This window comes from Haliaeetus albicilla, chromosome 31, assembly GCF_947461875.1.
Source record: "Haliaeetus albicilla chromosome 31, bHalAlb1.1, whole genome shotgun sequence".
Lineage (NCBI taxonomy): Eukaryota > Metazoa > Chordata > Aves > Accipitriformes > Accipitridae > Haliaeetus > Haliaeetus albicilla.
In genome coordinates, this window is record NC_091513.1 from 497,900 (window position 1) to 519,483 (window position 21,584).

The window sequence follows — 21,584 nt, forward strand, 5'->3', positions numbered from 1 at the left end:
ATGTGCACCCTGAGGAGTGTGCAACTACACCATTGCACCCTGAGGAGCGTGCAACACCACCATTGCACCCTGAGGAGCGTGCAACACCATATTTGCACCCTGAGGAGCGTGCAACTACACCATTGCACCCCTGAGGAGCGTGCAACACCACCACGGCACTCCAAAGAGAGTGCAACACCGTATCTGCACCCTACAGAGTGTGCAACACCACTATTGCACCCCGAGGAGCGTGCAACACCACCATTGCACCCTGATGAGCGTGCAACACCACCATTGCACCCTGAGAAGCGTGCAACACCAGTATTGCACCCTGAGGCGTGTGTAACACCGTTTGTGCACCCTGAGGAGCGTGCAACACCGAATGTGCACCCTGAGGAGTGTGCAACTACACCATTGCACCCTGAGGAGCGTGCAACACCACCATTGCACCCTGAGAAGCGTGCAACACCAGTATTGCACCCTGAGGCGTGTGTAACACCGTTTGTGCACCCTGAGGAGTGTGCAACACCGAATGTGCACCCTGAGGAGTGTGCAACTACACCATTGCACCCTGAGGAGCGTGCAACACCACCATTGCACCCTGAGGAGCGTGCAACACCATATTTGCACCCTGAGGAGCGTGCAACTACACCATTGCACCCCTGAGGAGCGTGCAACACCACCACGGCACTCCAAAGAGAGTGCAACACCGTATCTGCACCCTACAGAGTGTGCAACACCACTATTGCACCCCGAGGAGCGTGCAACACCACCATTGCACCCTGATGAGCATGCAACACCACCATTGCACCCTGAGAAGCGTGCAACACCAGTATTGCACCCTGAGGCGTGTGTAACACCGTTTGTGCACCCTGAGGAGTGTGCAACACCGAATGTGCACCCTGAGGAGTGTGCAACTACACCATTGCACCCTGAGGAGCGTGCAACACCACCATTTCACCCTGAGAAGCGTGCAACACCGTATCTGCAACCTGAGAAGCGTGCGACTACACCATTGCACCCTGATGAGCGTGCAACACCACCACTGCACCCTGATGAGCGTGCAACGCCACCCTTGCACGCCGACGAGCGTGCAACACCACCATTGCACCCTGATGAGCGTGCAACACCACTATTGCACCCTTATGAGCGTGCAACACCACCACTGCACCCTGATGAGCGTGCAACGCCACCCTTGCACGCCGACGAGCGTGCAACACCACCATTGCACCCTGATGAGCGTGCAACACCACCATTGCACCCCGAGGAGCGTGCAACGCCACCCTTGCACGCCGACGAGCGTGCAACACCCCCCCTCGTGCCCCTCGCACGCCGCCCGTCTCCCGAAACGGCCGCTGGGCGACGTGGGTGCCCCCGCAAAGTGACACGCGCGTGTGTCGTGTCCCCCCCCCCCCCCCCCGATTTGGGGGTGACCTTGGGGGGGGGCAGCACCCACTTGGTGTTGAGGTTGTGGGTGCTCTGGGGGGTGTTGGGGTGGGGGGTGGGGTGGGAAAAAAGGGGGGGGGGTGCAAGGTGGGGTGTAAAATTGGGGGGGGGGGTGCCAAAAAGGGGTGCAAGGAGGAGGGGCAAAAAAAAGTGGGTGCTAAAATGGGGGGGGGAGGGGGGCGAGAAATGGGTGGGAAAATGGGGGGGGGGGGGGGGTGCAACCACAAGCCAGGGGGTTCATTAGCATATATTAGCATGGCTGAGGTGGGGCAGCAGGTGGCAGCAGCGACACGAATGTGGGTGCAGGAGGACACGGGTGGGACCCCCCCCCCCAAAGGGACCCAGCCATCTGCACCCCCCCCCACCATCCCAGCACTTCCCTCCCAGTAAGACCAGTACGACCCCACCAGTAAGTTCCTGACTGGTCCCACGATGGCTGTAAAATGAGGGGGGGGGGGGGTCCCACATGTCACCTGGGTCCTCTTGCATGGGGGGGGGTGTGTCTTTTTTGGCGACATGGGTGCCCCCCCCCGGACACAGGGGTCCCACCCACGACACCCAAGTGTCACCCACTGCATGGAGGGGGGGTCCCCAAATCCCTGGGACCCCCCCCCAGATCCCACCAGGACACCCATAGCACCCAAATCCCCTTGCATGGGGGGTGTCAGGGTCCCCCCCAGACCCCTGGGACCCCCCCCCAGACCCCTGGGTGCCCCCCCAGACCCCTGGGACCCCCCCAGACCCGTGGGTGCCCCCCCCCCAGACCCCTGGGTGCCCCCCCAGAACCCTGGGACCCCCCCCCCCAGACCCGTGGGTGCCCCCCCCAGACCCCTGGGTGCCCCCCCAGACCCTGGGACCCCCCCAGACCCTGGGTGCCCCCCCAGACCCCTGGGTCCCACCTGGACACCCACGACACCCAAGTGTCACCCATTGCATGGAGGGGGGGTCCCCAAATCCCTGGGACCCCCCCCCAGATCCCACCAGGACACCCATAGCACCCAAATCCCCTTGCATGGGGGGTGTCAGGGTCCCCCCCAGACCCCTGGGACCCCCCCCCCCAGACCCGTGGGTGCCCCCCCCCCAGACCCCTGGGTGCCCCCCCAGACCCCTGGGACCCCCCCCCCCAGACCCGTGGGTGCCCCCCCCAGACCCCTGGGTGCCCCCCCAGACCCCTGGGACCCCCCCCCCCAGACCCGTGGGTGCCCCCCCCCAGACCCCTGGGACCCCCCCAGACCCCTGGGTGCCCCCCCAGACCCCTGGGACCCCCCCCCCCAGACCCGTGGGTGCCCCCCCCCAGACCCCTGGGACCCCCCCAGACCCCTGGGTGCCCCCCCAGACCCCTGGGACCCCCCCCAGACCCGTGGGTGCCCCCCCCCAGACCCCTGGGACCCCCCCCCCCAGACCCGTGGGTGCCCCCCCCCAGACCCCTGGGTGCCCCCCCAGACCCCTGGGACCCCCCCCCCAGATCCCCCATGGACACCCATGGGTGCTCCCACCGTTGGGAATTTCAGCGCAGACCGACTGGGTGCCAGCGACCCTGGCAACTGGGAATTGATGGGAGATACTGGAGCTGATTGTCACCCCCCCCCCCCCACCTAGGGCACCCACGGGGGGGGCGGGGGGAGCACCCAGATATTTGCATTTGCACCCAGGCTGGATTATTCCTCCCCATTTTTGCATATGCATAATTTTTAATTTTTGCACCGTTTGCATTTGCACCAGGTTTAATGATTTCTCCCCATTTTTGCATTTGCACCAAGATGAATCATTGCATTGTTTGCATTTGCAGCGAGTTTAATTATGTCTCTCCTTTTTTTTGCATTTGCATCAGGTTTAATTATTTCTCCCCATTTTTGCATTTGCACCAACATTAATCATTGCACCGTTTGCATTTGCACCAGGTTTAATTATTTCTCCCCATTTTTGCATTTGCACCAAGATTAATCATTGCACCGTTTGCATTTGCACCAGGTTTAATTATTTCTCCCCATTTTTGCATTTGCACCAAGATTAATCATTGCACCGTTTGCATTTGCACCAGGTTTAATTATTTCTCCCCATTTTTGCATTTGCACCAAGATTAATCATTGCACCGTTTGCATTTGCACCAGGTTTAATTATTTCTCCCCATTTTTGCATTTGCATCAGGTTAAATCATTGCACCATTTGCTTTTGCACTTGGGCCTGGATATTTCTCCCTCCTTTTGCATCTGCATCATTTTTAATTATTGCACCGATTACATTTGCATCAGGTTTAATTATTTCTCCACATTTTTGCATTTGCACCAGGTTAAATCATTGCACCATTTGCTTTTGCACTTGGGCCTGGATATTTCTCCCTCCTTTTGCATCTGCATCATTTTTAATTTTTGCAGCGTTTGCATTTGCACCAGGTTTAATGATTTCTCCCCTTTTTTGCATTTGCACCAAGATGAATCATTGCATTGTTTGCGTTTGCAGCGAGTTTAATTATGTCTCTCCTTTTTTTTGCATTTGCATCAGGTTTAATTATTTCTCCTCATCTTTGCATTTGCACAAACATTAATCATTGCATTGTTTGCATTTGCAGCGAGTTTAATTATGTCTCTCCTTTTTTTTGCATTTGCATCAGGTTTAATTATTTCTCCCCATTTTTGCATTTGCACCAACATTAATCATTGCACCGTTTGTGTTTGCACCAGGTTTAACTATTTCTCCTCCTTTTTCCATTTGCACCAAGATTAATCATTGCAACATTTTCTTTTGCACCAGGTTTAATTATTTCTCCCCATTTTTGCATTTGCACCAAGATTAATCATTGCATTGTTTGCGTTTGCAGCGAGTTTAATTATGTCTCTCCTGTTTTTTGCATTTGCATCAGGTTTAATTATTTCTCCTCATTTTTGCATTTGCACAAACATTAATCATTGCATTGTTTGCATTTGCAGTGAGTTTAATTATTTCTCTCCTTTTTTTTTGCATTTACACCAGGTTTAATCATTGCACGATTTGCTTTTGCACTTGGGCCTGGATATTTCTCCCTCCTTTTGCATCTGCATCATTTTTAATTATTGCACCGTTTGCATTTGCACCAGGTTTAATGATTTCTCCCCATTTTTGCATTTGCACCAAGATGAATCATTGCATTGTTTGTGTTTGCAGCGAGTTTAATTATGTCTCTCCTTTTTTTTGCATTTGCATCAGGTTTAATTATTTCTCCCCATTTTTGCATTTGCACCAAGATTAATCATTGCACCGTTTGCATTTGCACCAGGTTTAATTATTTCTCCCCATTTTTGCATTTGCACCAAGATTAATCATTGCACCGTTTGCATTTGCACCAGGTTTAATTATTTCTCCCCATTTTTGCATTTGCACCAGGTTAAATCATTGCACCATTTGCTTTTGCACTTGGGCCTGGATATTCCTCCCTCCTTTTGCATCTGCATCATTTTTAATTATTGCACCGTTTGCATTTGCACCAGGTTTAATGATTTCTCCCCATTTTTGCATTTGCACCAAGATGAATCATTGCATTGTTTGCGTTTGCAGCGAGTTTAATTATGTCTCTCCTTTTTTTTGCATTTGCACCAGGTTTAATTATTTCTTTCCATTTTTGCATTTGCACCAAGATTAATGTTTGCATTTGCGTCCAGTTTAATGATTTCTCCCCATTTTTGCATTTGCACCAAGATTAATCATTGCATTGTTTGCATTTGCAGCGAGTTTAATTATTTCTCTCCTTTTTTTTTTTTGCATTTGCATAATTTTTAATTATTCTCCCCCTCCTTTTTACATCCCTGCTCGGAGCTGTTGCATGACTCTCCCCCCCCCCCTTCTGCTTTTCCTCCAGATGAATTTCAAACAAAACCCCCCAAAACCTGCCTGGATCCGGGTTCCTTTGGAGGCGAAAAGAACTAAAAAAAAAACAACTAAAAATAGAAAACTTTGCTTTTCCCAGGTGATGTGGCCACCAGATTGTGAAAGGTTGGGAGGGGATTAACCCCTGGGGAAGCGTTTTGCTCCTTGCAAAGTTTTGGGTTTTGCAGAGCAAGCCACGCATTGCACGGGGAAAAAAATTAAGGTTTTTTGCAGAGCAAGCTGTGCATTGCATGGGGAAAATAAAGAAGATTTTGCAGAGCAAGCTGTGCATTGCACGGGAAAAAAATATAAAGATTTTGCAGAGCAAGCTGTGCATTGCACAGGCAAAAATAAAGAAGATTTTGCAGAGCAATTTGTGCATTGCACAGGGGAAAAAATGAAGATTTTGCAGAGCAAGCCATGCATTGCATGGGGAAAAAAATTAAGATTTTTGCAGAGCAAGCCATGCATTGCACGGGGAAAAAAAAAAGAAGATTTTGCAGAGCAAGCCATGCATTGCATGGGGAAAATAAATTAAGATTTTTGTAGAGCAAGCCATGCATTGCACAGGCAAAAATAAAGAAGATTTTGCAGAGCAATTTGTGCATTGCACAGGGAAAAAAATGAAGATTTTGCAGAGCAAGCCATGAATTGCATGGGGGAAAAAATTAAGATTTTTGCAGAGCAAGGCACGCATTGCATGGGGGAAAAAAATAAAGATTTTGCAGGGCAAGCTGTACATTGCACAGGGAAAATAAAATAAATTTTTGCAGAGCAAGCTGTGCATTGCACAGGGGAAAAAAAATGAAGCTTTTTGCAGAGCAAGCCATGCATTGCATGGGGAAAAAAATTAAGATTTTTGCAGAGCAAGCCATGCATTGCATGGGGAAAAAAATTAAGATTTTTGCAGAGCAAGCCATGCATTGCACGGGGAAAAAAAAAAGAAGATTTTGCAGAGCAAGCCATGCATTGCATGGGTAAATAAATTAAGATTTTTGTAGAGCAAGCTGTGCATTGCACAGGCGAAAATAAAGAAGATTTTGCAGAGCAATTTGTGCATTGCACAGGGGAAAAAATGAAGATTTTGCAGAGCAAGCCATGAATTGCATGGGGGAAAAAATTAAGATTTTTGCAGAGCAAGGCACGCATTGCATGGGGGAAAAAAATAAAGATTTTGCAGGGCAAGCTGTACATTGCACAGGGAAAATAAAATAAATTTTTGCAGAGCAAGCTGTGCATTGCACAGGGGAAAAAAAATGAAGCTTTTTGCAGAGCAAGCCATGCATTGCATGGGGAAAAAAATTAAGATTTTTGCAGAGCAAGCCATGCATTGCATGGGGAAAAAAATTAAGATTTTTGCAGAGCAAGCCATGCATTGCACGGGGAAAAAAAAAAGAAGATTTTGCAGAGCAAGCCATGCATTGCATGGGTAAATAAATTAAGATTTTTGTAGAGCAAGCTGTGCATTGCACAGGTGAAAATAAAAAAGATTTTGCAGAGCAATTTGTGCATTGCACAGGGGAAAAAATGAAGATTTTGCAGAGCAAGCCATGAATTGCATGGGGGAAAAAATTAAGATTTTTGCAGAGCAAGGCACGCATTGCATGGGGGAAAAAAATAAAGATTTTGCAGGGCAAGCTGTACATTGCACAGGGAAAATAAAATAAATTTTTGCAGAGCAAGCTGTGCATTGCACAGGGGAAAAAAAATGAAGCTTTTTGCAGAGCAAGCCATGCATTGCATGGGGAAAAAAATTAAGATTTTTGCAGAGCAAGCCATGCATTGCATGGGGAAAAAAATTAAGATTTTTGCAGAGCAAGCCATGCATTGCACGGGGAAAAAAAAAAGAAGATTTTGCAGAGCAAGCCATGCATTGCATGGGTAAATAAATTAAGATTTTTGTAGAGCAAGCTGTGCATTGCACAGGTGAAAATAAAAAAGATTTTGCAGAGCAATTTGTGCATTGCACAGGGGAAAAAATGAAGATTTTGCAGAGCAAGCCATGAATTGCATGGGGGAAAAAAATAAAGATTTTTGCAGAGCAAGGCACGCATTGCATGGGGGAAAAAAATAAAGATTTTGCCGAGCAAGCCGTGCATTGCACGGGGAAAATAAACCCCTCGACATTTGCACGCTGCAGCTTCAACCCCCGCAACGACTCTGTCGCCCGAAAATTGCATCCGCCAACCGTGCGGCGCTGAGATTTTTGCAAAACCTTGCGACCGAATCAACCCTTGCATCGTTTTTCCGGCTTCTTGGCCCGGCTAACCGCAACAGCTCCGATTGCAAAAGCAACCGGGAATCCCGCCAGCTCCTCCGGGGATTTCTGGGAAATTTGGGCCTCCCGCTGCCAAAAGCCGTCGCTCCTCCTTTGTTTTCTTCGTTATTTATTTATTTTTTGCAACGGGGACAGCTGAGACGTGGCCGACACCTGATATTTCTGCCCCCCCTCCCCTTTCCAGAGGTAAATAAAAAGCAAATAAAAAAAAATCTCCGCTGCCCTCCGCCCCCTCCCCGGATCTTGCATCGTTGCGGCTGCAAAAAGGTCGGGAAAGGGGAAAGCCGGGGCGGCGTGACGGCATCTGGCTCGGCGTGGGTTTAGGGTGGCTTTGGATTAAAACGGGCCTTGTTCTGGATTGCAATAGGCTTTGCTTTGGTTTGCAACGGGTCTTGCTTTGAATTGCAATGGGTTTTGCTTTGGATTGCAACAGGGTCTTGCTTTGGATTAAAACAGGCCTTGCTTTGGATTGCAACGGGTCTTGCATTGGATTGCAACGGGTCTTGCATTGGATTGCAACGGGCTTTGCTTTGGATTGCAACGGGTCTTGCATTGGATTGCAACGGGCTTTGCTTTGGATTGCAACGGGTCTTGCATTGGATTGCAACGGGCTTTGCTTTGGATTGCAACGGGTCTTGCATTGGATTGCAACGGGCTTTGCTTTGGATTGCAACGGGTCTTGCATTGGATTGCAAGGGGCTTTGCTTTGGGTTGCAACAGGATTTGCTTTGGATTGCAACAGGATTTGCTTTGGGTTGCAACGGGCTTTGCTTTGGGTTGCAATGGGCTTTGCTTTGGATTGCAACAGGCCTTGTTCTGGATTGCAATGGGCTTTGCTTTGGATTGCAACAGGTCTTGCTTTGGATTGCAACAGGCCTTGTTCTGGATTGCAACGGGTCTTGCTTTGGATTGCAACGGGCTTTGCTTTGGATTGCAACAGGATTTGCTTTGGATTGCGATGGGTCTTGCATTGGATTGCAAGGGGTCTTGCTTTGGATTGCAACGGGTCTTGCTTTGGATTAAAACAGGCCTTGCATTGGATTGCAACGGGCTTTGCTTTGGATTGCAACGGGCCTTGCTTTGGATTGCAACAGGATTTGCTTTGGATTGCAACAGGATTTGCTCTGGATTGCAACAGGATTTGCTTTGGATTAAAACAGGCCTTGCATTGTATTGCAATGGGTCTTTTTCTGGATTGCAACGGGCCTTGCTTTGGATTGCAACAGGCCTTGCTTTGGTTTGCAATGGGTCTTGTTCTGGATTGCAACAGGTTTTGCTTTGGATTGCAACGGGCTTTGCTTTGGATTGCAACAGGCCTTGTTCTGGATTGCAACGGGTCTTGCTTTGGATTGCAACGGGTCTTGCTTTGGATTGCAACAGGCCTTGTTCTGGATTGCAACGGGTCTTGCTTTGGGTTGCAACGGGTCTTGCTTCGGTTTGCAACGGGTCTTGCTTTGGATTAAAACAGGCCTCGTTCTGGATTGCAATAGGCTTTGCTTTGGATTGCAATGGGTCTTGTTCTGGATTGCAACAGGATTTGCTTTGGATTAAAACAGGTCTTGCTTTGGATTGCAACGGGATTTCCTTTCATTTGCAACAGGATTTGCTTTGGATTGCAACGGGCTTCGCTTTGGATCGCAACGGGCCTTGTTCTGGATTGCAACCGCACTGATTTTGGATTCAATGCACACTATTTTGCGTTGCAGAGCGGCTCTTTCTGGATTGCAAAGCCCGTCGCTGTGGGTTGCGACGCACCACGCTTCGATTTGCAAAGCCGCACGCTTCGGTTTGCAACGCACCTCGTTTAGGGTTGCTGCGCATCGCATTGGGTCTTGCTTCGGATTTCCACCACCCCTAGACAACCTCGAAGCCGTGGGGCAGAAAGTTGCAAAAATTCCCCCACCCCACTGGCGCGTGATTTTTTTTCCGTGGGGCTGATCTCCGGGGGTCGCCTCCACCCATTTTTTGGGGGGGGAAAAGGCAATTTCTTCATCGCCAGGGATTATTTTCCCAGGAAAATATCCTTTCCTAGGATGGAGACCACCTGGTCGCTGATAAGCGATGTCAGCAAAAACATTTTTCCGGGGAAATCGTCAAACTCGGACGTCTTAGTAAATATTTGGGCTCAGAAATAGCAAATTGAGTCCCGTGCCCGGGGAAGGCATCCAAAACCAGCAAGTGATTAATTCTGTTTAATTTGTGCTGGATTTTGCATGATTTTCGGGTGAATTTGGTGACCCCGGGGAAGATCGTTGGTGTTGAAAGGTTCCTCGGCAGGTTGCAAGAGGCCAAAATTCAGTGATTTATACCTTTTTTTTTTAAATTGTTTTGGGTTTGTTAGAATTCTTTGGGGTTAATTTATAAATGGGGCGGGCTTTTATTTAATTGCTTTGGGCTTTTATTTAATTGCTTTGAGATTTTGCTTTAATTGCTTTGGGATTTTGCGCTGGTTGCTTTGGGATTTTGCTTTAATTGCTTCAGGATTTTGCTTTAATTGCTTCGGGATTTTGCGTTAGTTGCTTCAGGATTTTGCTTTAATTGCTTCGGGAATTTGCCTTAGTTGCTTTGGGATTTTCTTCAATTGCTTTGGGATTTTGCTTTAATTTCTTTGGGATTTTGCTTTAATTGCTTTGGGTTTTCTTTTAATTCCTCTGGGATTTCCTTTAATTGCTTTGGGATTTTGCTTTAATCGCTAGAACTCATTTGGAATGATTTGGAAATACTTTGGGGGTTTGCCATGATCGCTTTGGGATTTATTATAAATGCTTTGAGATAACGTCTAATTTCTTTGGACTTACTTTATCATCACTTTGAGATATTATAAATACTTTGGATTTTTTAATAAACATTCCAGGGGGTTCTAATTGCTTCGGGATTTGTTATAATTGCTTTGTGATTCGTTTTAATTGCTTTGGGATTTATTTTAATTAATTGCAGGGGGGTTTCTTTGACATTAATCCCTTCAGGATATTCCCCAGATTTCTCCGGTCGGGTGGGATCACACAAACTCCCTCATTATTGTGGGTTTCTCACGTCAAGTGAAATAATCCAGAAATCGAGCAGCTGCCAATGTCAGCATTTTCCTGCTGACTTGATGACAGGAAAATTTTCTGTGGAAATAGAATGACCTTGCATAGACTTTGCGGGAAACAGCCGAGTTGTGGGGGTTTTTTGTGTTTGGTTTTTTTTTTTTCTCTCTAATATGTTTAAAAAATGGAAGTATTGATGTATTATATTAAAAAAAAAAAACCTGCCCAGAAAGAGGGACAGTGGGTGCACAGGGACGCGTGCACGTGGCTGCCGTCAACTTGAGCGAGTTTCTGCCTTCGACGAGCCCCAGAATTTACTTCTCGAGCAGGCAATTCTCGTTTTGACCCAAATTGTTCGTTACTCTTTATTTTTTTTTAATTACTCAGCCTATTGCGATCGCCCTGTGTGAAATAAAGCAAGACCTGGGCTTGTGTTTGTGTCGCCTCCGGAAAGGTTTAGTCCCCCCAGTAATTCAGCCGTACCCTCAAGTTGGAAATAATTTGGGGTATTTCACCATGGGAAATATGTCGGGGTGGAAAAATCACCGTGTTTCACCGTGTTGGGTGGGTTGTTTGACCGTGGGAAGACATGTTGGGTGGGTTGTTTGAGTGGGGAAGCCACGCTGGGTGGGTTGACCGTGGGAAGACACGTTGGGTGGGTTGTTTGAGTGGGGAAGCCACGTTGGGTTGTTTGACCATGGAAGACATGTTGGGTGAGTTGTTTGACCGGGGAAGCCACGCTGGGTTGTTTGACCGTGGGAGACACGTCGGGTGACCTCTTTCCCCACGGCAAGACACATTTCACTGTGGGAAACCACAATGAGGTGTTTCCCTGGAAGAACAATGTCGGGGTGTTTCCCCACCAACAGTGGAAACAGAGAAGACAATTCCCATTTCCCCCCCCACCCCAGAATTTACAAAGCAAAAAAACCCCCCACAAACCCACGAGAAAAAAACTTTGTAAAAAGGGTTTATTGAATTACCCAACAGCAGGCAGCATTATACTGAAAACAGTCAAAGGGAATAGTGCATTTCTGGAGAAAAAAAGGCTAGGATTTGGGTCTGTGGATCTCAATTTTATGTTTATTTCAGCTTGAGGCATTTCTCTCGCTTTCCTTCAGGCCACTCCGGTGCAGATGGGTCATCTCGCCTTTGCCCTCTACCTGAAGTAGATCAGGTCTTTCAAATACACCTTTTTTTTCTCACTATTTGAGGCCAGATCAAGCGTTTCGCCCTTTTTTTTTGCAGGTATTTGAGGCCGTGCCACCTGCTGCTGTAGGCGCCCATCATAGCTCAGTGCCGGTTTTCCTTCTGCGCTTGCAGAAACTCAACCTGAGATGCCGGTTTGTGCCTCGAGAGGCATGAAAACCTCCAAAGAAGTATTTACAAGAAGTGCGGGACATGGTCCTCTCGCGTCAGTCCCCCCCCCCGCGTGGTTTCGCCTACTGCATAGGGTAGACGGGGGCTTCCACTTCCATCCGCACGAGGTTGGAGGCACGGCTGAAAGAGACGAAACATGGGCAGCCGTCAGGGCCCCCCCCTTTGAAGAGGAACCAACAGCCCTTCCTCACCCTCGTCATCGCAGAACGTTGCGTCTTCCCCTTCCCGAAAGGTGAGTTTTGCTCAGCGCCACCGTGTTTTTATGGGGCCGGTCTTGCCCTCGGGTGTGGGATTGCGCTCAAAAAATTTCCGAGCCTGGCGGCGTTGTTGGCTTCGTCTACCACGTCATGGATGTCGCCAAAAAATTGCAGTTACCTCCCCACCCACCACCCTGTCGTTGCGACTTTGTCCGATTTCCCTCGGGAGGATCCTCGTAGCCAGCAGCAGAGGGGAAGCAAGGGTTAAATGGTTGGGTTACGGCACGTTTTGGTGTTAGGCGGTGGTGGGGAGGTGCCGTGCAGGACAGGCAGAGCGATGCGGAGGGGCTGGGGAAGGTGGTGGAGCGAGGGGAAGGCGGTGGGGGCACCAGGGCGAGGTGTGCGGGGAAGCAAGCGGAAGGTGGAGGTGGAATGGACGTTGGGGAGATCTTCGTTGCCCTGTAGTGGTGGCTTTGGGGTTGCTCTGTGTTCAGTAAAATGGCTCTGTAGTGGGCAAAATGGCTCTATACTAGGCAAAATGGTTCTATATTGGGCAACATGGCTCTATAGTGGGCAAAATGGCTCTATACTGGTTCAGTAAGATGGCTCTATAGTGGGCAAAATGGCTCTATAGTGGGCAAAAAGGCTCTATACTGGGGAAAATGGCTCTATATTGGGCAAAAAGGCTCTATATTGGGGAAAACGGCTCTATATTGGTTCAGTAAAATGGCTCTATAGTGGGCAAAACAGCTCTATATTGGTTCAGTAAATGGCTCTAAATTGGGCAAAATGGCTCTATAGTGGGCAAAACGGCTCTATATTGGGCAAAATGGCTCTTAATTGGGCAAAATGGCTCTAAATTGGTTCAGTAAAATGGCTCTATAGTGGGCAAAACGGCTCTATATTGGTTCAGTAAAATGGCTCTAAATTGGGCAAAAAGGCTCTATAGTGGGCAAAATGGCTCTTAATTGGGCAAAATGGCTCTAAATTGGTTCAGTAAAATGGCTCTAAATTGGGCAAAAAGGCTCTATAGTGAGCAAAATGGCTCTATAGTGGGCAAAATGGCTCTATAGTGGGCAAAATGGCTCTAAATTGGTTCAGTAAAATGGCTCTAAATTGGGCAAAAAGGCTCTATAGTGGGCAAAATGGCTCTATATTGGGGAAAATGGTTCTATATTGGTTCAGTAAAATGGCTCTGTAGTGGGAAAAATGGCTCTAAATTGGGCATAAAGGCTCTATATTGGGCAAAATAGTTATATTTGGCAAAAAGGCTCTATACTGGGGAAGATCACTCATTATTTGGCAAAATCACTCTGTTCAACAAGAGCAACTTATATTCAGCAAGAGCAACCTATATTCGGCAAGATCACCTTATATTCAGCACGATTGCTCTATATTTGTCATGATGGCCCTATATTCAGCTGGATCACGCTATATTCGGCAAGATTGCGCTGTATTTGGCAAGATCACCCTATATTTGCCAAAGTTGTCCTATATTCGGCAAAATGGCTCGGTATTTTGCAAGAAGGCCCTGTGTTCAGCAAGATTATTTTATATTGGGCAAAATTACCCTATATTCAGCAAGACCATTCTATACTTGGTGTAACCTATCTAAATTCAGCACTCACTCTATATTTGACTCTGCTTCTCATGGGGACAAACCCGAGCAGCTTAGCGAAGTAGAAGGCATCCCATGAGACACCAAAGAACTATTTTTTTTTTTCAGCTTGATCTTGGCTCAGTTTTTCTTTCTACAGAGAAAACTTCCCCGGGTGTCGTGATTTTGGTCGACAGCCGTTTCGTACGGGATGGCCGACATCGAAGCTAAGGCATCGGGTGTCTACTCCTCATACGCGTCTAAGTCTGGCCCATGCTGAGGCGCCAGAAACCCCCAATTATTCAGGTAATTAATTAGGGAGGGTCGAACAAACTAAGCCTTATCCAACCGTGGGGCTGCAGGAGCATTTGTAGTGTGAGATGTGACAGCAAAGAAGGACAAGAGTCACTTACCAGAATAATTTCCTTGGGTTTGTGTGTGTCAGTCACTGTGGATGAAACCAAAGAAGATGGAGAAGTCCTTTCCGGATGCCGCCTAAGCCCAACCCGTCGATGCCCCACGGAGGTTGTTCCCTACCCTCTTGCTTGCCCAGGCTTAAAAAAATATCAACCCATGGTTTGGTTTGGGAGGGGGTGGTGGGTCTTTTGGGGTCACTCACCATCCCGCAAAATCCCTGGCTTTCCAGGCATCGACAACCTCTGCGATGTTCCTCACGGTCCGGCCATCAGGCAGCTTCAGGTCATCGCTGGGGTCGCCATTGAAGTTGCCACAGGGAGCGCAGAGTCGGTTGACCAAGGAGGCCCCTACGGTCACCGTCACCTCCCCGTTGGGGCTGAAGACCACATCCATCCCCGACGTATGGGAGACGGTGATGTTCCCCGCCACCGCGCTCAAGGAGATGGCATCGGACACCGCAGTTGGAAGGCGGGTGAAAAGACCATTCACCTGCAGCGAGGCAAAACGCCAAAAATGGGTTAAAAATATCCAAGACCGCCCCGTAAAAATAGTACGGCACAAAGTTATCGTTGGGTTGAACGCCTAAGAGCGACAAAGGGAAGAGGAGATAAATCCCACCCCAATTCCACGTCTTAATTGAATTACTCGACTTGCTCATCCGCAAGGGTTGCCCGTCCCCTACCTCGACTTACCCACACCTCCATGTTGTTATTCACAGTGATGAAAGCTTCGCGGAAGAAGATGAAGACGGCCACGGCAGCCGGGATGCTGTCATCCCGGCACTCGCTGACATCCACCACCACCTTGAACCAGTTGGGCGACTGCTCGTCGCAAAGGGCGGCGACTTTGTAGGTGCCGCTGGCCAGGAGCTTTCCACCGGCGCCGTCAAACGTGGTCAAGGTGGCCCCCGGGGAGACCCGGCACTGACCTTCCCGCCTGACGCACTGCTGTACCCCGTCCCGCGTGGCACAGACCTCGTCCGGCGGACACCGTATGTCCTCACAAACGAGTCCCTGGGAGAGGTGGCAATTGCATTTCTTGGAGCAGTTGCTGGAGATGATGGTCTCGCCCGCCTGGAAAGGAAAGGCTCAGAGGTTAATCCACATGGACAGCGTCTCCAAATTTGGGGAGGAATTTCCCACCTTCAAGCAGGGAAGAAATCCCAGAGAGAGGAAGAAAAACCATGAGGTGGATTTGGTGGAATTTGTGAAACTCAGTGGACTGATTGTCCTTTTTCCCCTGGTCCAGCACAGCAAAATGCGCATTTTAGGATGTTATTAACTGCATTATTTTAGACATGTGTCCTTAAAATGAAGTCGCAACCCACCTCATTGAAGGTCGAGTCCCAAAACCGGTTACATTGACTAAGCGGGACAACCAACCTCATCAAAGACGGAATCCCCAAACCCAGTCCATCATCTAGATGGGACAACCAACCTCACCAAATGAGTCCCCAAACCTGTTGCATCATCTAGATGGGACAGCCTACCTCACTGAAGATTGAGACCCAAAGTTAGTTGCATCAACTCAATGGGACGACCCAACTCCTCATCAAAGATTGAGGCCACAAACCAGTTCCATCAATGGGATGACCCAACTCCTCATCAAAGATTGAGGCCACAAACCAGTTCCATCAATGGGATGACCCAACTCCTCATCAAAGATTGAGGCCACAAACCAGTTCCATCATCTAGTTAGGACAACCCACCTCATTAGAAGACCGAATTGCCAAACCAGTTGCATCACCCAGATGGGACAACACACCCCACATTCCTTCCTCAACCTGATTTCCACCAAAACTGCCTCGGTGGTCAACCTTACCTTGAAATACCGTCCCTGGTGCATGCAGCCGCACTGCTCCAGGGACACGCAGGCTTCTCCATCGAAGAGGTAACCGTCATCGCACTGGCAGCCCTCAAAGCACGTCCAGCTACATGGGGCTGGCACGGATAGGCTGGCGCAGGTGAAGTCACAGGTACGGGTGCAGAGCTCATAGTGACTATGCGGCGGGCAGGAGAGGGCTGGAAAAAGAAAAAAAAAAAGAGAGAAGTACCATTATTACCCCCCCAAAAAATTATGACCATTTTTCCCGCACCCAGTGGAGCATCCCCATGGCTGACCAATGGTCTTGGGCATCTCTGATGGCTCCAAAAGGTGTTAAGCCAATTGAATCCCGCTTTTAACATCCAAGTTAAAGCATCTGTGTAGCACTAAGCACCTCGAGGCAAAGTAGAGGGATGTCCATCTCGAACTCATTGGAGTTTTGGAGGTGGGAAGCTGGAATTTCTTTCTTCCAGGGGGTTTTGCGTGGGAAATAGGTGATTGAAGCCCCAAATTGAGCTTTTCAGGGGGAGGTTTAAAAATAATTTCTGGGCTATTTGATAGATTTTGGGAGGGAGTTAAGCAAAAAGCAGCCTTGAGTGATATTACACAGGTCATTCGTATGTCGTCTTGGTCCAGACAGTGAAGGCGAGTTTGCCTCAAAAGCAGGAAATTGCAAGCGTGGCAAAAGTGGAGGATTTTTTTCAGGGGGAAAAACGTGACTTTGGAGGAAAACAGGAGCTGAAGTGGCTCCACGGAGTTTATTCCGGAGCACTTACGGCAAAAAGTGGTCGTTCTCCACCTGCTGATCTCGGCCCCAGCGGCTTGGCAAGCGGCGACGTAGGCTTGGAGGCTTTGGCACAGGATGTCCTGCGCGCCGTTGGCGGCGCAGACGTCATGGACGCAATGGTTGAAATACTCCACCGGGCTCACCCGTGGGTGACAAGACCCAAAAGGTCCCGCCGGATCCCGGATGAGCCCACAGGAATCGCCGGCGCCGTAGGGAGCGGCGTCGGCGGCGTCGCACGCGGGGCAAGCCTTGCCGTGGCAGCCGTCGGTACACGCTCGGTCCTTCACCGGCGTCTTCCAGGAGGTGACGAATTCCTCGGTGCTCTGCGCCAGGGAACCGCCGGGCAGCTGGAAATCGTCACCGGGGTCCCCGTTGTAGTTGCCCCCCAGTCCGCACACGCGACCCCGGTAGGAGTCGGGGATGGTGACGAGGAGGTAGGTGGCTGCGTTGTAGAGGAGCCGGAGCCCGGCAGCCGACTGGAGGACGACGTTGTTGCCTTCTTGGCCGATCCGTAGCTTCTTGTCCTCCGTCACCAGCGGCAGCGTGTAGCGCTCCCCGTCCACCTGGGATGGGCACAAAGGATGGGGAGGGGTTTGCACGCACGCGTGCGCCAGGGAGGTTTGGCACGCACGCGCGCACCGGGGGATGTCGCACCGATGGATAGGAATGTCCCAAATTCTGGGTCGAGGGATTTTCCACACATGCACCGGTGGATTTTGCACTGACGGACATGGACATCCCAAATTCTGGATCCGGGGATTTTCCACGCACGCACCGGCGGATTTTGCACGCGCACACCAGGGGATGTCGCACCGACAGACACGGGCGTCCCAAATTCTGGATTGGGGGATTTTCCACGCACACACCAGCGGATTTTGCACACGCGCACCAGGGGATGTCGCACCAGCGGACACAGACATCCCAAATTCTGGAACGGGGGATTTTCCACGCACCCACCAGTGGATTTTGCACGCGTGCACCAGGGGATGTCGCACCGATGGATAGGAATGTCCCAAATTCTGGGTCAGGGGATTTTCCACGCATGCACCGGTGGATTTTGCACCGACGGATTTTGCACCGACGGACATGGACGTCCCAAATTCTGGATCGGGGGATTTTTCACGCACGCACCGGTGGATTTTGCACGCGCACACCAGGGGATGTCGCACCGACAGACACGGGCGTCCCAAATTCTGGATTGGGGGATTTTCCACGCACACACCGGCGGATTTTGCACACGCGCACCAGGGGATGTCGCACCAGCGGACACAGACATCCCGAATTCTGGATCGGCGGATTTTGCACGCATGCACCGGGCAAGTTTGCATGCGCGCACCGGGCGATTTTGCATGCACACATGCACCGAAGGATTTTGGACACGAGGGATTTTGCACAGATGACCGCGCCGAGGGATTTCGCCCGCGCGAGACCCCTCCCAACTTACCGTCACCTCCCACTTCTTTCCCCTCTCCATGCCGACCGTGTACCCGTGGATGGAGATGACCACCTTCTTCATCAGCGCCACGTTACCCCGGCCGCCCACGTCGTGCTCCAAAACCACCGAAAAATTCGTCAGCCGCCGCTCCGGCTTGCAGACCCGTGCCAAGACGTAGGTGCAGGAGCCCTGGAGGTCGAAGGCTCTCCCGTCGAACGTCACGTAGTGCGGGTCGCCGGAGACCACCAACCGCCCGTAACCGGCGGGGTAACACCCCAGCACCCCGTCCTCTACTCGACACTCCTCGTGGGCGCTGCAGAAGACCTCCTCGCACTCCACCGCCCCGTTGGCTTTGCAACGGCACCTCTCCCGGCACGAGGCGTAGAAATCCTCCCCCTTCTTGTAGTAGCGGTCCCGGTGCTCGCAACCGCACTCGCCCGCCGGCACGCATTCGTCGCCGCTGAGGACGAAGCCCCCGTCGCAGAAGCAACCTTCGGTGCACGGCACCGATGCGCAGCCCTCGGGGGGGACGGCTCGGACCCGGCACGTGGCCGGGCAGCTGCTGCCGCAGAGCTCGTAGTGAGAATGAGGGGGGCAGGAGGGACCTGCGTGAAACGGAGGAGAAAAATTAGGGAGCCCAGCTTGGATTTGCGGCTGGAAGCGTCAGGGTGAGTATTTCCATCGTTGCAATGGAGTTTGGGGGGGGCAGGTGCAAGCAAGTCCTTGGTGGGGGACCATCAGTATCACTCTGGAGGGTGAAGGGGATTTATTTTGCATTCCCTTTCCTTGCATTAATAAAATACGTGGAGGGCGATGGGGATTTATTTTGCATTCCCCTTCCTTACATTAATAAAATACGTGGCAGGCAATAGGGATTTATTTTGTATTCCCCTTCCTTGCACTAATAAAATATGTGGTGGGTAACAAGGATTTATTTTGTATTCCCTTTCCTTGCATTAATGAAATATGTGGAGGGCAACAAGGATTTATTTTGCATTCCCTTTCCTTGCATTAATAAAATACGTGGAGGGCGATGGGCATTTATTTTGCATTCCCCTTCCTTGCATTAATAAAATACGTGGCGGGCGATGGGGATTTATTTTGCATTCCCCTTCCTTGCATTAATAAAATACGTGGAGGGCGATGGGCATTTATTTTGCATTCCCCTTCCTTGCATTAATAAAATACGTGGCGGGCGATGGGGATTTATTTTGCATTCCCCTTCCTTGCATTAATAAAATACGTGGAGGGTGATGGGCATTTATTTTGCATTCCCCTTCCTTGCATTAATAAAATACGTGGCGGGCGATGGGGATTTATTTTGCATTCCCCTTCCTTGCATTAATAAAATACGTGGAGGGCGATGGGGATTTATTTTGCATTCCCCTTCCTTGCATTAATAAAATACGTGGCAGGCAATAGGGATTTATTTTGTATTCCCCTTCCTTGCACTAATAAAATATGTGGTGGGTAACAAGGATTTATTTTGTATTCCCTTTCCTTGCATTAATGAAATATGTGGAGGGCAACAAGGATTTATTTTGCATTCCCTTTCCTTGCATTAATAAAATACGTGGAGGGCGATGGGCATTTATTTTGCATTCCCCTTCCTTGCATTAATAAAATACGTGGCGGGCGATGGGGATTTATTTTGCATTCCCCTTCCTTGCATTAATAAAATACGTGGAGGGCGATGGGCATTTATTTTGCATTCCCCTTCCTTGCATTAATAAAATACGTGGCGGGCGATGGGGATTTATTTTGCATTCCCCTTCCTTGCATTAATAAAATACGTGGAGGGTGATGGGCATTTATTTTGCATTCCCCTTCCTTGCATTAATAAAATACGTGGCGGGCGATGGGGATTTATTTTGCATTCCCCTTCCTTGCATTAATAAAATACGTGGCGGGCGATGGGGATTTATTTTGCATTCCCCTTCCTTGCATTAATAAAATACGTGGCAGGCAATAGGGATTTATTTTGCATTCCCCTTCCTTGCATTAATAAAATACGTGGCAGGCAATAGGGATTTATTTTGCATTCCCTTTCCTTGCATGAAGGAGGAACGTGGAGGGCAATACTGATTTATTTTGCTCTATTGCATGAAGGAGGAACAAATTTTGCTTTGGAGATGAGTTGGAGGAAATTTTCCCCCCTCCGTATTTGCATCTAAACTCATCATTTGGCCTCGGGGCTGTAGAGGGAGAGGATAAAATATTTTTTTCTGGAAGGAATGGTTGAAAACGGGGCAGATAAATCCTATTTTTTCATCAGCCCAAAGCCTAGGGTGCAAATTCGAACAATTCTTGAGTGGTTGAGCATCAATATCGCTCTGAAGAGTGACGGGGACTGACTTTGCATTCCCCTTCCTTGCATCAAGGAAGAATCTGGAAGGCAATGGGGATTTATTTCACACCGTTGCGTGAAGGAAGGAATTAATTTTGCTTTGGAACCAAGTTGGAGAGGATTTCCCCACATCCATATTTGCATGTTAACTCATCGTTTGGCCTTGGCGCTGGGGAGGGAGAGGATAAGCTAATTGCATCGCAAGGCGATGTTGGACAAAAGGGCAAATAAACCCGATTTTGGAAGTGTTTTGTGTTTCCATTGGCTCTAAGCAAAGCCAAGAGCGGGCAGTTGGGCTCAAAAACTTATTTTTATGGCCAAGCGTGGGGGGTGGGGGTGGTGGGAATCCCCTTCTGGCCCCGCTCACCGCAGAAGGACGGCGTCCTCCACTGCTCCACATTGACGCCACGGCTCTGGCATTCCGTCACGTAGGCGGCGATGGCTTTGCACAAAGTGTCCCGGTGGCCTTTGTAGTGGCAGGCATCGAAAGCGCAATCCTCAAGGAAAGGCGTGGGGTCGATGACGTCATGGCAAGCCCGGAAGGGCCCCCCGGTTTTGGCGATCACCCCGCAATAGCTGTCGCCGCGGTAGAGCTCTTTCCGCTTCTCGTCGCACACCGGGCAATCCCCCACGCAACCGGCCGAGCAACCGGGGACGTCTCCCACCTTCCAGCTATCGGCCAACTGGATTTCATCCGCCGCCCGTTTACCGTCGCGCGTGATGAAGTCGTCGCCGGCGTCGCGGTTGGCGTTGCCGCAGAGGCCGCAGACGGCGCCGGCGTAGTCTTCGGGGAGGATGACGCGGGCGTAGCTGTACCAGTCGAAGCTCACCCGCATGCCAAAGGCGGTGCGGGCGAAGCCGTGGACGCCGCTGTGGTAGAGCTCGAACTGGTCCTTCTGGGTGAACGGGAGCTCCACGAAGACGCCGTTGACCTGGAGAAGGTGGAGGGGGCGGCGGTGGCACCGGTTAGCCAACGGCTCACGCAACCCGCTCGAGTTTTGGGGTGGTTTGGGGGTTTTTTTGCAAAA

General features: G+C 50.0%; 2 protein-coding genes across 2 annotated transcripts in view; one reads left to right on the forward strand and one right to left on the reverse strand.

Moving 5' to 3' along the window:
* On the forward strand, positions 1-11,937 carry LOC138683112 (uncharacterized). Its single transcript, XM_069774637.1, has 3 exons — positions 1-619; positions 708-1,360; positions 11,821-11,937. The coding sequence occupies exons 1-3, from the start codon at positions 1-3 to the stop codon at positions 11,935-11,937; spliced, it is 1,389 nt and encodes a 462-aa protein (XP_069630738.1).
* The window catches only part of LOC104315764 (IgGFc-binding protein-like), a 25,880-nt gene continuing 15,821 nt past the window's right edge, over positions 11,526-21,584 (reverse strand). Inside the window, exons 15-21 of the mRNA XM_069774638.1 lie at positions 20,924-21,488; positions 18,219-18,814; positions 16,764-17,337; positions 15,985-16,184; positions 14,856-15,236; positions 14,366-14,652; positions 11,526-12,072 (exon numbers count right to left, since the gene is read on the reverse strand). Coding sequence (XP_069630739.1) covers positions 12,015-12,072; positions 14,366-14,652; positions 14,856-15,236; positions 15,985-16,184; positions 16,764-17,337; positions 18,219-18,814; positions 20,924-21,488 — 2,661 coding nt within the window. The 3' untranslated portion in view covers positions 11,526-12,014. The remainder of the gene's footprint in view (positions 12,073-14,365; positions 14,653-14,855; positions 15,237-15,984; positions 16,185-16,763; positions 17,338-18,218; positions 18,815-20,923; positions 21,489-21,584) is intronic.

Excerpts from the sequence above, each read along its gene's own strand:
- LOC138683112 (XM_069774637.1), top strand. The coding sequence starts at position 1 with ATGTGCACCCTGAGGAGTGTGCAACTACACCATTGCACCCTGAGGAGC. Across the intron at positions 620-707 it reads ATATTTGCACCCTGAGGAGC|AGTGTGCAACACCACTATTG; the intron begins GTGCAACTACAC and ends TGCACCCTACAG. Across the intron at positions 1,361-11,820 it reads GACGTGGGTGCCCCCGCAAA|GTATTTGAGGCCGTGCCACC; the intron begins GTGACACGCGCG and ends TTTTTTTTGCAG.